Source organism: Fundulus heteroclitus, unplaced genomic scaffold, assembly GCF_011125445.2.
Source record: "Fundulus heteroclitus isolate FHET01 unplaced genomic scaffold, MU-UCD_Fhet_4.1 scaffold_46, whole genome shotgun sequence".
In the NCBI taxonomy this organism is placed as follows: Eukaryota; Metazoa; Chordata; class Actinopteri; order Cyprinodontiformes; family Fundulidae; genus Fundulus; species Fundulus heteroclitus.
This window is the reverse complement of record NW_023396879.1, coordinates 2,138,863-2,149,341: the sequence shown is the minus strand read 5'-3', so window position 1 is coordinate 2,149,341 and position 10,479 is coordinate 2,138,863. Positions and strand designations below refer to the sequence as shown.

At 47.8% G+C, this 10,479-nt stretch overlaps 1 protein-coding gene across 2 annotated transcripts; it reads right to left on the bottom strand.

The window, feature by feature from the left end:
* Positions 1 to 2,224: 2,224 nt before the first annotated feature.
* pdzk1ip1 (PDZK1 interacting protein 1) lies at positions 2,225 to 9,444 on the bottom strand. Of its 2 annotated transcripts, XM_036131799.1 has the most exons (6): positions 9,235 to 9,442; positions 7,976 to 8,111; positions 7,696 to 7,776; positions 5,276 to 5,356; positions 4,064 to 4,114; positions 2,225 to 2,653 (listed from the first exon to the last, which is right to left on the bottom strand). In XM_036131799.1, the coding sequence occupies exons 1-6, from the start codon at positions 9,302 to 9,304 to the stop codon at positions 2,581 to 2,583; spliced, it is 492 nt and encodes a 163-aa protein (XP_035987692.1). In that variant the 5' UTR covers positions 9,305 to 9,442; the 3' UTR covers positions 2,225 to 2,580. The 2 variants fall into 2 exon arrangements, with proteins under 2 accessions (XP_035987692.1, XP_012728146.2); XM_012872692.3 differs by lacking the exon at positions 5,276 to 5,356 and having other exon boundaries at positions 9,235 to 9,444.
* Between the last annotated feature and the right edge of the window lie 1,035 nt (positions 9,445 to 10,479).

Genomic DNA, 10,479 nt, shown 5'->3' with positions numbered 1-10,479 from the left:
TAAAAAAAACATAATGGCTTGTATTTAGATTTGTTCTGCTCTGAAATATTTTTTAAAAAGTGGTGGAGTAAACCTCAGGGATAAAATGGTCCAAAGTAACGGTTCTGGTCCAACACCAGACTCTTACAAAGAATGGAGGACAGAAAGATCTTTTCTAACAGGTTGTTTCTGATTGTTTTAGATCCTGACTGTTATGTAACTGTTGATTTTTTTTAGACTGCTCCTCCTCGTCTGATGGGAAATAAAATTAAATGTTGATTAACTTTAATATTTTATAGTCTTCCACTGAAAACAGGCTTGCTTAATTGCCGTTTCGTGAGAACCTCATCTTTTATTAACTGGTCTGGACTTTGACTGGGAAGTTTTATAACCCTGTCATTGATCTGTTTAGGTCGGTTTTATTGTCGAGCAGCTGGCAGTAGCCTGTGGCTCTGCTGGAAACCTTTTAATGAAGAACACTTTAAGCTGTGGGTTTACTATAGGAGCTGCTCCCACCACAATAGTCTGCTGCGTCCCCATGTCGGCCCATTAAACACCTGTAGCCAGGTAGACAATGGCTCGTTAAGTCGAAGGTTATTTTTAACCCAACAAGTTCTTGTTCATTGGACCAGTTAAGTCACAGATTTCTGAACCATTAATGGTGGAGGGGTTTGAGTGTCCCAATGATCCTAGGAGCTCTGCTGTCAGGGGCTTTATGCCCCTAGTAGGGTCACCCAAGGTAGACAAGTCCTAGGTGAGGGACCAGACAAAGAGCAACCCGAAAAGCCCCTTATGATGAATACAATTATTGGACCTCGTGTTCCCTCGCCCGGACGCGGGTCACCGGGGCCCCACTCTGGAGCCAGGCCTGGAGGTGGGGCACGCTGGTGAGCACCTGGTGGCCGGGCTTTTGCCCATGGATCCCGGCCGGGCTCAGCCTGAAGAGGCGACATGGGTCCCCCTTCCGATGGGCTCACCACCTATCGGAGGGGCCAAAGGGGATCGGGTGCATTGTGCAACGGGTAGCAGTAGAGGGCGGGGACCTTGGCGTTCCGATCCTCGGCTGCAGAAGCTGGCTCTTGGGACGTGGAATGTCACCTCTCTGGTGGGGAAGGAGCCTGAGCTAGTGCGTGAGGTTGAGAGGTTCTGACTAGAGATAGTCGGACTCACCTCGACGCACCACTCTGGCTCCGGAACCAGTCTCCTTGGTTCCAGAGCCAGAGCCATGAGGAGCTCAGTCATCCGGGGAGGACTCAGAGTAGAGCCGCTGCTCCTCCACGTCCAGAGGAGCCAGTTGAGGTGGCTCGGGCATCTGGTCAGGATGCCTCCTGGACGCCTCCCTGGTGAGGTGTTCCGGGCGCGTCCCACCGGGAGGAGGCCCAGGGGAAGACCCAGGACACGCTGGAGGGACTATGTCTCTCTGCTGGGAACGCCTTGGGATTCCTCCTGAGGAGCTGGCCCAAGTGGCTGGAGAGAGGGACGTCTGGGCCTCCCTACTGAAGCTGCTACCCCCGCGACCCGACCCCGGATAAGAGGAAGAAGATGGATGGATGGATGGATGGATAATGTTAGAAGAACCTTTAAGAAGAGAGGCCGCTCAACATATAAAGATCTAAAGAATTTCTCTGTTCAGTTTATTTCTGCAGCAACAATTCCCAACATGTCATCTCTCTCTACTGGTCTATTCTAGTCTAAAGGTTTTCCATCAATGCAAACCCAACAGATTGGTCTGATTCTATATAACTAAACTGAACTGATTTGATCTGAAATATTTATCCATCCGTCTTATCCGACATCGGGCCGTAGGGGCAACAGGACCCCAGCGACATCCTCCAGCTCATTCTGGGGGACCCCAAGGCGTTCCTGGGCCACATGGGATAGTCCCTCCAGGGAGTTGTGGCTCCTCCTGGGGTCTCCTCCCACTGCAACCTGCCCAGAAACCCCCTGGAGTTGGTGAGAAACTCTGCATTTCAGCTTTTGGGGAACTTCCTGTTCAGGTTTTCAACCTGGAAGCTGGATATTCAGTTTCCCGTTGTGATTTTAAAGCCTCATTAAGGGTTTTCTTTAAGCAAACGAAGAGATTGCTGGAGCGTTTCTTCTGCTTTCTTCCTTTTCATGGCAGAGCTCTACAAACTGCAGAAGTTTACGTCACATTGCATTTCAAAATGTCGCCTATACGCTGGTAGCCGGTGTGAAAACGTTCAGAGCCCGGAATCTGGATCACAGGAAGACACGAGGAGCCGGATCAGGAAGTTAGGACAGAACCTTTTATTAAAAAGCTCTGCAGCGTTCCTCATGTTCCACCAAGAACCAAAACATTTCATCAGTTAAGTCACTAATAAATTACACTCAGCTCCTGCCCTTCTGAGTTCAATCATTAACAGCAGCTCATTGATCAGTAATGAGAGCTGAGGCAGCAGCAGCTGGTTATAAAGATAACTGATTAATCTGGACGGACTAATGAGCTCACTGCCAGTCATAGGTCTCTGTATCAGAGCACAAATGTTACATGATCACACGCTACAACAGCAAGATTACACAATGTCTTCTTTAGATTTAAAGACGGCTGGAGCTCCGGGCCAATAGGATCACCGCCGGACGTCACATGGCCGTAGATTTATCCTCAGAGCTGTCAAAGATGCAGTTGTCGTAGATGTTGCTGCCGTCTCTGTTCCTGCGTCACAGAGTTCAAAGGTTAAAGCAAACTGCAGTCAATATGGTAAAAAACTGCTGAAATTCTCCAGAAAACAGCTGAAAGCTGCTTTTCTCAGCATTCACCGGTCAGGAGCCCTAAAATAACAAAGTGATGATATCAGGTTTTACTCTAGCCCAGACAGGGTCTGATTTATTAATGCTTATTGACCCGATGCTTGGCCACATTATGACAAACAACCAGAAAGCCTGAAAACATGTTTAAAACAACTTTCACCATATTTCAAACTATTTTAAACTAGTTTTCTGACCAAAAAGAATCTTTGCTTTTCTGAAGCAAAATGTTGCATCATATGCAGATGAGTGTCTAGTGTTCTGAAGAGAAAATGGATCAGAACAGAACCAGGTGACCTGGATGGTTGGCTCTGTTTAAGTAACGCATAAAATGGACAGAGTGAGCGCTCCTACTTTCCCCAAACATCTATCCAGGAACCGAGGACAGACTCTGTAGGGAGGACTGAATTTTACAGCTAAAGACCGACTTTCAGTTCAAGCTCCACCCAACAGGTTCCACCACAATCATACAGCATGCAGAGAAAATATTAAAGCGGAGGAATATGACTAAACACGGTTTCTGCAAGGTACTTTAACCGTTAGCCTCAATAGAGTCAACAGCCAGACCATCGAGGAGACTCTGAGCTTTGACTGAGAGCACTTTTGCAGGTAAGACAATTAACTTTTTGCTTTAGATTTGATTTTTACGTCCTTTTCTGAACAAAGATTGTGTTATTAGATCAAATCAGTGTCTGCTCTCTTCAAACATTCCTCCTGCATGTGTATCTACAACGATCAGCTGCTCCAGAGGCCTTTTGCTGGCGTCTGACTGCGGCTGCCACCTGATTGTATCTCGGTATGTTAACCTCTCCTGCATCCAGTCCAAGCATAGCGTTACCCTCCACCAGCCGTTGTGATGTCCACAGAATAACGTGCAGTTAAACCTTCACACGTAAAACAGACGGACTGCAGCTAAAAAAGTGGGATTTTTAGCTGCTTCTATTCACGGCTGCTGTGCAGCAACCACTAAAGTACTCTGCTGACACGGTTGTTGAGAGAAAAGGAAGCATATGTACATCAGAGTAGCAATGCTGGTCAGAACTGGAGCAGATTTCTGTCTGATGGGGACGTCGTTAATTTTCTGACGTTCTGTTGTAACGCGCCTGGTCTCCCACAGAGAGCTTTTAAACCACTGGGCTGGGTCCTGGTCTGATAGGTCTCCTAGTTCCTGCTCTGACCACACTTCTCCTGGTTTCCTCCTCAGTGGATTAATCATCAAACTCATCTTCACTTGATGAACTCAGACTGGAGCTGGAGTCCAGCTGATCAATGTTTCCACCTTTCCTGCAGGTCACAGTGGACCGTCTCCAGTTCCTACCTGAGGATGTCCAGCCTCGTCTCATACTTGTTGTCTTCGCTGGTCCTCGGCCTGCGGACACAACAACCCAGGACAGATCTGAGCAGCTTTTTCAGGCTCGGCCTAATGAATAAAGTCTTCTAAAAAATCAGACTAATTGGCTTCATTTCATAAACAAGGTTTCCAGAAGTTTTAAAAACAGAAACTAAACCTTAAATCTGTAAATTCTCCATGAGCTGAGATAAAGTTGTTCTCATTTCTGCCCAGACAGCGTCGGTTTCAGGAGAATCTGACGCCGCTTTAGGTGCTGAATCAGACGGAGACGTCCAGAATCTCTGCAGGAACTTCTGGTCTCCAAGCAGTGAGGGGTCTGGACCGGGTTTTAGAGAAGAATCCACCAAAGGTTCTGCCCGTTCAGTCATGGATCCCCATTTCACCCCAACGGATGGCAGAACCATGAAGAACTGCAACCGTTCAGCAAAGTATCCTCACATGGTTCTGGGAAACTCCTGCCAGGCTGATGAACTACTGAAGCAGATCAGCAGAGTGAACCGGGTCAGTCCCAGGGTGGGTCCAGTTATTCTGGAGTGGCCTAGTCAAAGCCCAGTTCTCAAGCCAATCAAAGACTTTTGGCTGAACTTGAAGAACTTTTCAGGCCCGCTTCCAGAGCAACCTGGCAGAACCAGAGAGGTTTCTCTGAGGAACTGGGCTGCACAGTGGAGCAGTGGGTAGCGCTGGTGCCTTGCAGCACAAAGGTTCTGGGTTCAAATCCAACCCTGGGTCTTTCTGCATGGAGTCTGCATGTTCTCCCAGTGCATGTGTGGGTTCTCTCTGGGTACTCCAGCTTCCTCCCACAGTCCAAAAACATGACTGTTAGGTTAATTGGTCTCTCTAAATTCTCCTTAGTGTGTGTGTGTGAATGGTTGTTTGTCTCTGTGTTGCCCTGCGACAGACTGGTTACCTGTCCAGGTGAACCCCGCCTCTCACCCAGTGAACGCTGGAGATAGGCACCAGCACCCCCCACGAGGGATTAAGTGGGTTGGAAAATGGATGGATGGATATTAAAGTTTTTTCTTCTTACCAAAAAGGCAGATTGTGATTTAATTTATGGAAACAGGAACAGAGTGAAGCCTCCAGTGCAGACTAACAGGAGGAACATCCTCCCATCCTGCCCAACGTTCTCTGAGGAGAACGTTCTCCATCGTCTCTGAGTTAGAACAAGCTGTTCTCTACCTGAGGTTGTCCAGGGTCCTGTCGTAGGGGTTGGTTTCCTCGTATTCGTTCTCCCTCACTGACTCCATGCGGGGATCCCTCCTGCAAACACACACTTGGTCTCAGCAGCTTCTCAGACCTGAAATCCTGGTTTTGTTTATCAGTGGAACGGGCCAATCAGAAGCCTTCAGCTGAACCAGGTGACTTTAGGTAGAGAAACGTAACCTGACGTAAGTGTATCGCGCCGTCAAGCATCACCAATCATACTGGATCATTAATAGCCAAAGGGGTAACCTGTGGAGAAACTAAAGCTTTGTGTGAAAATGTTCTGGCTCCTTACTCCATCCAGACACATCTGGACTACATAAAAGAAAACCATCTGCATTATTCAGTGGCGACTGATGCGTCAAACAAAGGTACGATCAAGTGTTTCCCCATCCTATTGAGATATTTCCACTTTAAAGGCATACTATGCAACATTTTTCATTTAATTAATGTGTTCCATACCGTTTTGGATGATTAAATGAGTCATTTCAGGTTGAACAAAGGTTTTCTCGGCCGCCCTGGTGGTCTGTGGGGGAAATACCGCACTTGCAATTACAGGAGCCCTCGGCCCGCACTCACAGGCTCAGAAGTCTGGTTCATCGCGAGAGTCGGTCTTGCTTTACGGCGAGAACTGCTACACGCCCGCAGTGAAAGGCGTGCTCGTTGCTAGATTTGTGCAGTTATCATGGCGGAACCAGCGAGAAAACAGCGAAAGTCCATGTTGGAGCAGGCAAGAAAGAGGAAAAGGGCTCTGGACAGAGAGAGGAGTCGTACACGGTGAACATCGGGAAAGCTTTTTCTGAATGGAGAGAGCTAAAAGAAAAAGAAGGCTGAAAGGCTGACGCGGACCTCGCGTTTCTGCTGATGCGATTGTAACATTGGAATGGTTTCTCTCTCTCTCTGTGCATGTTCATACCTTCACTGTGATAGTCATTGTTTGTACTGCCGTTTTTTCCACTTTTCGTTGCGTTCGCCTGTCTGCTAAGCTCAAAACAACCGCGCCTGGCTTGACGGAGAAACCAGAACAGCTGAGCATCTTTACGACAGTGCACTTTTATTTTCGCCCTCTGGGGGGAGCCTCGCTGGAAAATCAACCCCGGTTGCATAGTATACCTTTAAGGCTGGCGTGCAGCGCGCTTTGCTCGGTTTCTACAGCGACAGTAATTAGACGTCGGAAGCTATGACAAATCAGCTAATGACAAAACTGCAGGTGTCAGAATTTGGAAAAAATGTCTGCATACACAGCAGACCACGCCAGAGTGAACTTTGGAAAACACAACAGTGTTTATGAAAAGCTGAAAGCAGCTCAAAGTGACAGGCTTGTTCAGCGCATGTTATGCACAATACAACAAGATGTCACGTCGGTGAGTCATCACAAGGTGGCGCTCTCTGTCGCCGTCCATAGACCGGATGCTGAAGGGTTGGAAGCCTCTGACCAGCTACTGTCAGAGCCTGGATGATGAAGAAGTGGAGGACAGCACTGAAGTGTCTGAGATGTACTTCCTGTTCCTCAGTCACATTCCTCAGGTGTTCTCAGGCTGCATTAAAGCACTAGAGACCAAATCATTCAGCATCAGCTCAGTCTTTAAACAATGACTGAACTTATAGGGAAACTTGAGAGGAGGCTGAAGGAGCAAACACCAGACTTAAACAACTAACACCTGATATAACAACGAAATGTGAGGCTGATTTTATTCAGTTCTATGAAAGGTGAGAGGTATGACTTCTGTGAGAACAGCTTTCACAGCTAAATGTCAAAGCTCAGCCTTCCACCGCTGCGTCCTATAGAGCAGTGATGCAGTCCAGGCCTGCAGACTGAAAAACATCGACATGGATGGACTCATGAGGAACATGGCATGGTGGAAGCTGTTCTCAGGTTGCCACAGTGAGGAGCGATATCTGAAGCTGTTCTCCAGTGATGTTCCACTGGTGAACCTAAGAAAAGTCAGTGCCTACATCTTCTCCATCCCACGCAGCAACGCACAAACACAGCGCGTCTTTTCAATGATGTTCTCAGCACAGAGAAATGAGAGAAATCATCTCAGTATGGAAACGTCAAAGCAGAGCTACAGATATGTGTCACCTTCACACTGGACTGCAGACATGTAGAGGACCTTCTCTCACATAAAAAACTATTAGAAGCAGCCAGGAAAGTGTAAGAAGTAGACCTTCACATCTTTGGTGAGTCGTACTGTGTTATAGGTCTGATATGTTTAGGTTTTTATCCCAGCTTTGCTGAGTCCACCCTGGTAGCTCTCACCGCAGACTTTATGGAAACAGGAACAGAGTGAAGCCTCCAGTGCAGACTGACAGGAGGAACATCCTCCCATCCTGCCCAACGTTCTCTGAGGAGAACGTTCTCCATCGTCTCTGAGTTAGAACAAGCTGTTCTCTACCTGAGGTTGTCCAGGGTCCTGTCGTAGGGGTTGGTGTCCTCGTATTGGTTCTCCCTCACTGACTCCATGCGGGGATCCCTCCTGCAAACACACACTTGGTCTCAGCAGCTTCTCAGACCTGAAATCCTGGTTCTGTTTATCAGTGGAACGGGCCAATCAGAAGCCTTCAGCTGAACCAGGTGACTTTAGGTAGAGAAACGTAACCTGACACAACCTCTGAGCTCAGAGGACCAGTTTCTGCTCTGCAGAGTCAAAGATGATGAAGAAGAACCGGACTGACCCGACTGAGTCGCTGGACTTCTCACACCAAACCTTCTTCACCAGGAATCCGACGAAGGTGAGGATCAAGAAGCTACAGACGGCGATGATCCCGGTCAGCCACTGAGGCAGCAGCCGCTCGTAGTGGGGGGGCTGACCTGCAGAGAAGTCAGAGATCAGGATGGGTCGGACTCTGACCGGTCAGCCAATCAGAACTCAGAGAGCCGCTACAGGAAAGCTTCTCATTAACGAGCTCGTTAATCACCAACATGGTTCCTCTCTCAGGTCCAGGAACAACAGAACCACAGCAGCTCATCAGGTTCTGACCTCGGCGATCCAGTTTGTGGCTCCGGACAGAACCGTGACTCAGGACAAGATGCTGACTAAGCATTTGGACCTCTGGGTCCACTGAGTCTGGTTCTGCTAAATAAATCCACAGACTCTGGCAACATTTCCCTCACTTTCCGCCCATTAAGCCTCAGAACTTTAATCGTTCAGGCAGGAAAAGGCTCCTGAACCCAGAACAGAACCGGTTCCACGTCTTTGTTTCTTTATTATCGACAACCTGAGATCCCAGGAAACTGTTTTAGTTTTCGTGTGTAGCGCCTCCTTCAGGTTAGAGATTTAAACGAGTTTATCTCCCTGATGAGTCAATTACTGCCTCTGTCTCATGGCTCCACCCAGCAGGGATCAGGGATCCCAGCTTAGATCACCGGCTCATAAAGAGCTCCGCTCTTTTATTTCACCTACATTATTAATCTTTAGAGAGAAATTCAAGTCCTACTGAATCTTTAGCTGTTGCACTGTTGCTTTAAATCTGTTTTATCAATAAAAAATCCCCAGAATTCATAAATCTGGTGAAGTTTGACACAAAGATCAAACGTCTTAACAGGTTTCCAGTATTTTAGCCGCATTTCCAGCGTTTCTGTTATTGTTCTGGTGAAAGATTGACTCCCGCAGCAGAGAAACAGAACATTTAGAACATCTGGGGTCACCAGTAGAACATAAAGCAGTTTCCTGTATGGGATCGTTTACGGTTATATGACCACAATAAGCAGAGAGAAGCTGCTTCCTGGATCAAAGTTTCACAGACACAGAAAGTTTTTGTTTTTTTTCTGCTGATTTTAGCTCAAATCAAGAAGATTTTCTTCCTTTTTTCTAACATTTCAGGTAAAACCTGCTGGGTTCCTGAACAGATGCAGCAGTTTTTCAGCCTTTTAGTCTCTGAGCTTCTCCAGGTAAATCTCACCTGTGAGGCTCTACAGGTGAACCGGACCGTACCTGTCTGGGCCGTCACGGCTCCAAGCAGCAGCAGCAGCAAACAGGACGCCAGCTCGGACACACTTCCCATCTCGGAGTGTAGAAAAGCAACAGCTCTGCGTCTGCGGCGGACGAGTCTTTCAGGTCTTCCTGTTGGACCTTCAGGTCGGTTCTGTTAATCTGTAACCCAGGCTGTTATCTGCTCCGGTGCTTCAGCCCAACAGACGCTTCCTCACAGCCAAACTGAGCCTCCCTCTGGAAAACCACCCAGTTTGAGGGTTTTTCTACAGGAACTCTACCTGCAGGTTCTGCAGAAAGCTGGAGACGCTTTTAGGGCCTTTTTAGAGTCTCCACGGTAACCGCAGTCTGGTTGTCATGGCAATCATGATCACATGGTCACGCTAACGAGTCTGAAGCCGGAACCTGATTTGCTGTCAACATTTGATGTTCCTGAATCGTTTCCCTGATGGAAGAAACTCAAAGAGCGCATTGCCTGGTGTGTGTGTGTGTGTGGGGGGGGGGGGGGGGGTCAGTGGAGATGAGTCTGAACCTTCTTTGGACTCTTTCTGCATAAACTGAGTCCAGATCATGCACACGGCATCCCACAATCCCCTGCTCTGTCCTCACCACCCCTGCGTGGTCCTTCCTCTCCTGGACTGAGCAGCTCCCATACCTCACAGTGATGCTGAGACATAAACGCTTTCTATTGTAGCTCTGTAGAAGGTCTTTAGCAGCTTAGAGGGAAGTACAGACCTTTTCATGTTCCTGAGGAAGAAGAGCCGTTGTTGGGTCTTCTTCACCAGGTGGGAGGTGTTCACAGTCCAGGAGGTCAGAGGAGATGTGGATGTTCAGGAACCTGATGCTGTCCACCCCCCCGGATGGCAGGAACCGTGGAGTGCTTCAGGTGGAAGATGTACAGCTAGGCGGTCAGGTTTAATTTATAAACTAAATGTTTATTTTTAAAACTAAATATTTAGCTTGGATCTAAATATTTAGCTAATAAGCAAATTAATTTGCTGATAAGGAAGAGGACTACCAAAATAAAAGCTGGGTCTTGCAAACCTCGTTATAAACTCCTGCCGGAGAAACCCAGAAAACCTAAAGAGAAGCAAAGAGGAACGTGTCAGCAGCAGCAGGCCTGGAGACGGACGGCAGGTGAGACCGATTATCTGACTGAGGATCAGCTGACGGAGAACCAGTAGAACCAGAGGATCACATGACCATTAGCAATAATCACCTTTATTTGTCATTGAAACACACATTCTA

Excerpts from the sequence above, each read along its gene's own strand:
- pdzk1ip1 (XM_036131799.1), bottom strand. The coding sequence starts at position 9,304 with ATGGGAAGTGTGTCCGAGCTGGCGTCCTGTTTGCTGCTGCTGCTGCTT. Across the intron at positions 8,112-9,234 it reads AGCCGTGACGGCCCAGACAG|GTCAGCCCCCCCACTACGAG; the intron begins GTACGGTCCGGT and ends ACTTCTCTGCAG. Across the intron at positions 4,115-5,275 it reads AGGACCCTGGACAACCTCAG|GCCGAGGACCAGCGAAGACA; the intron begins GTAGAGAACAGC and ends TTGTGTCCGCAG.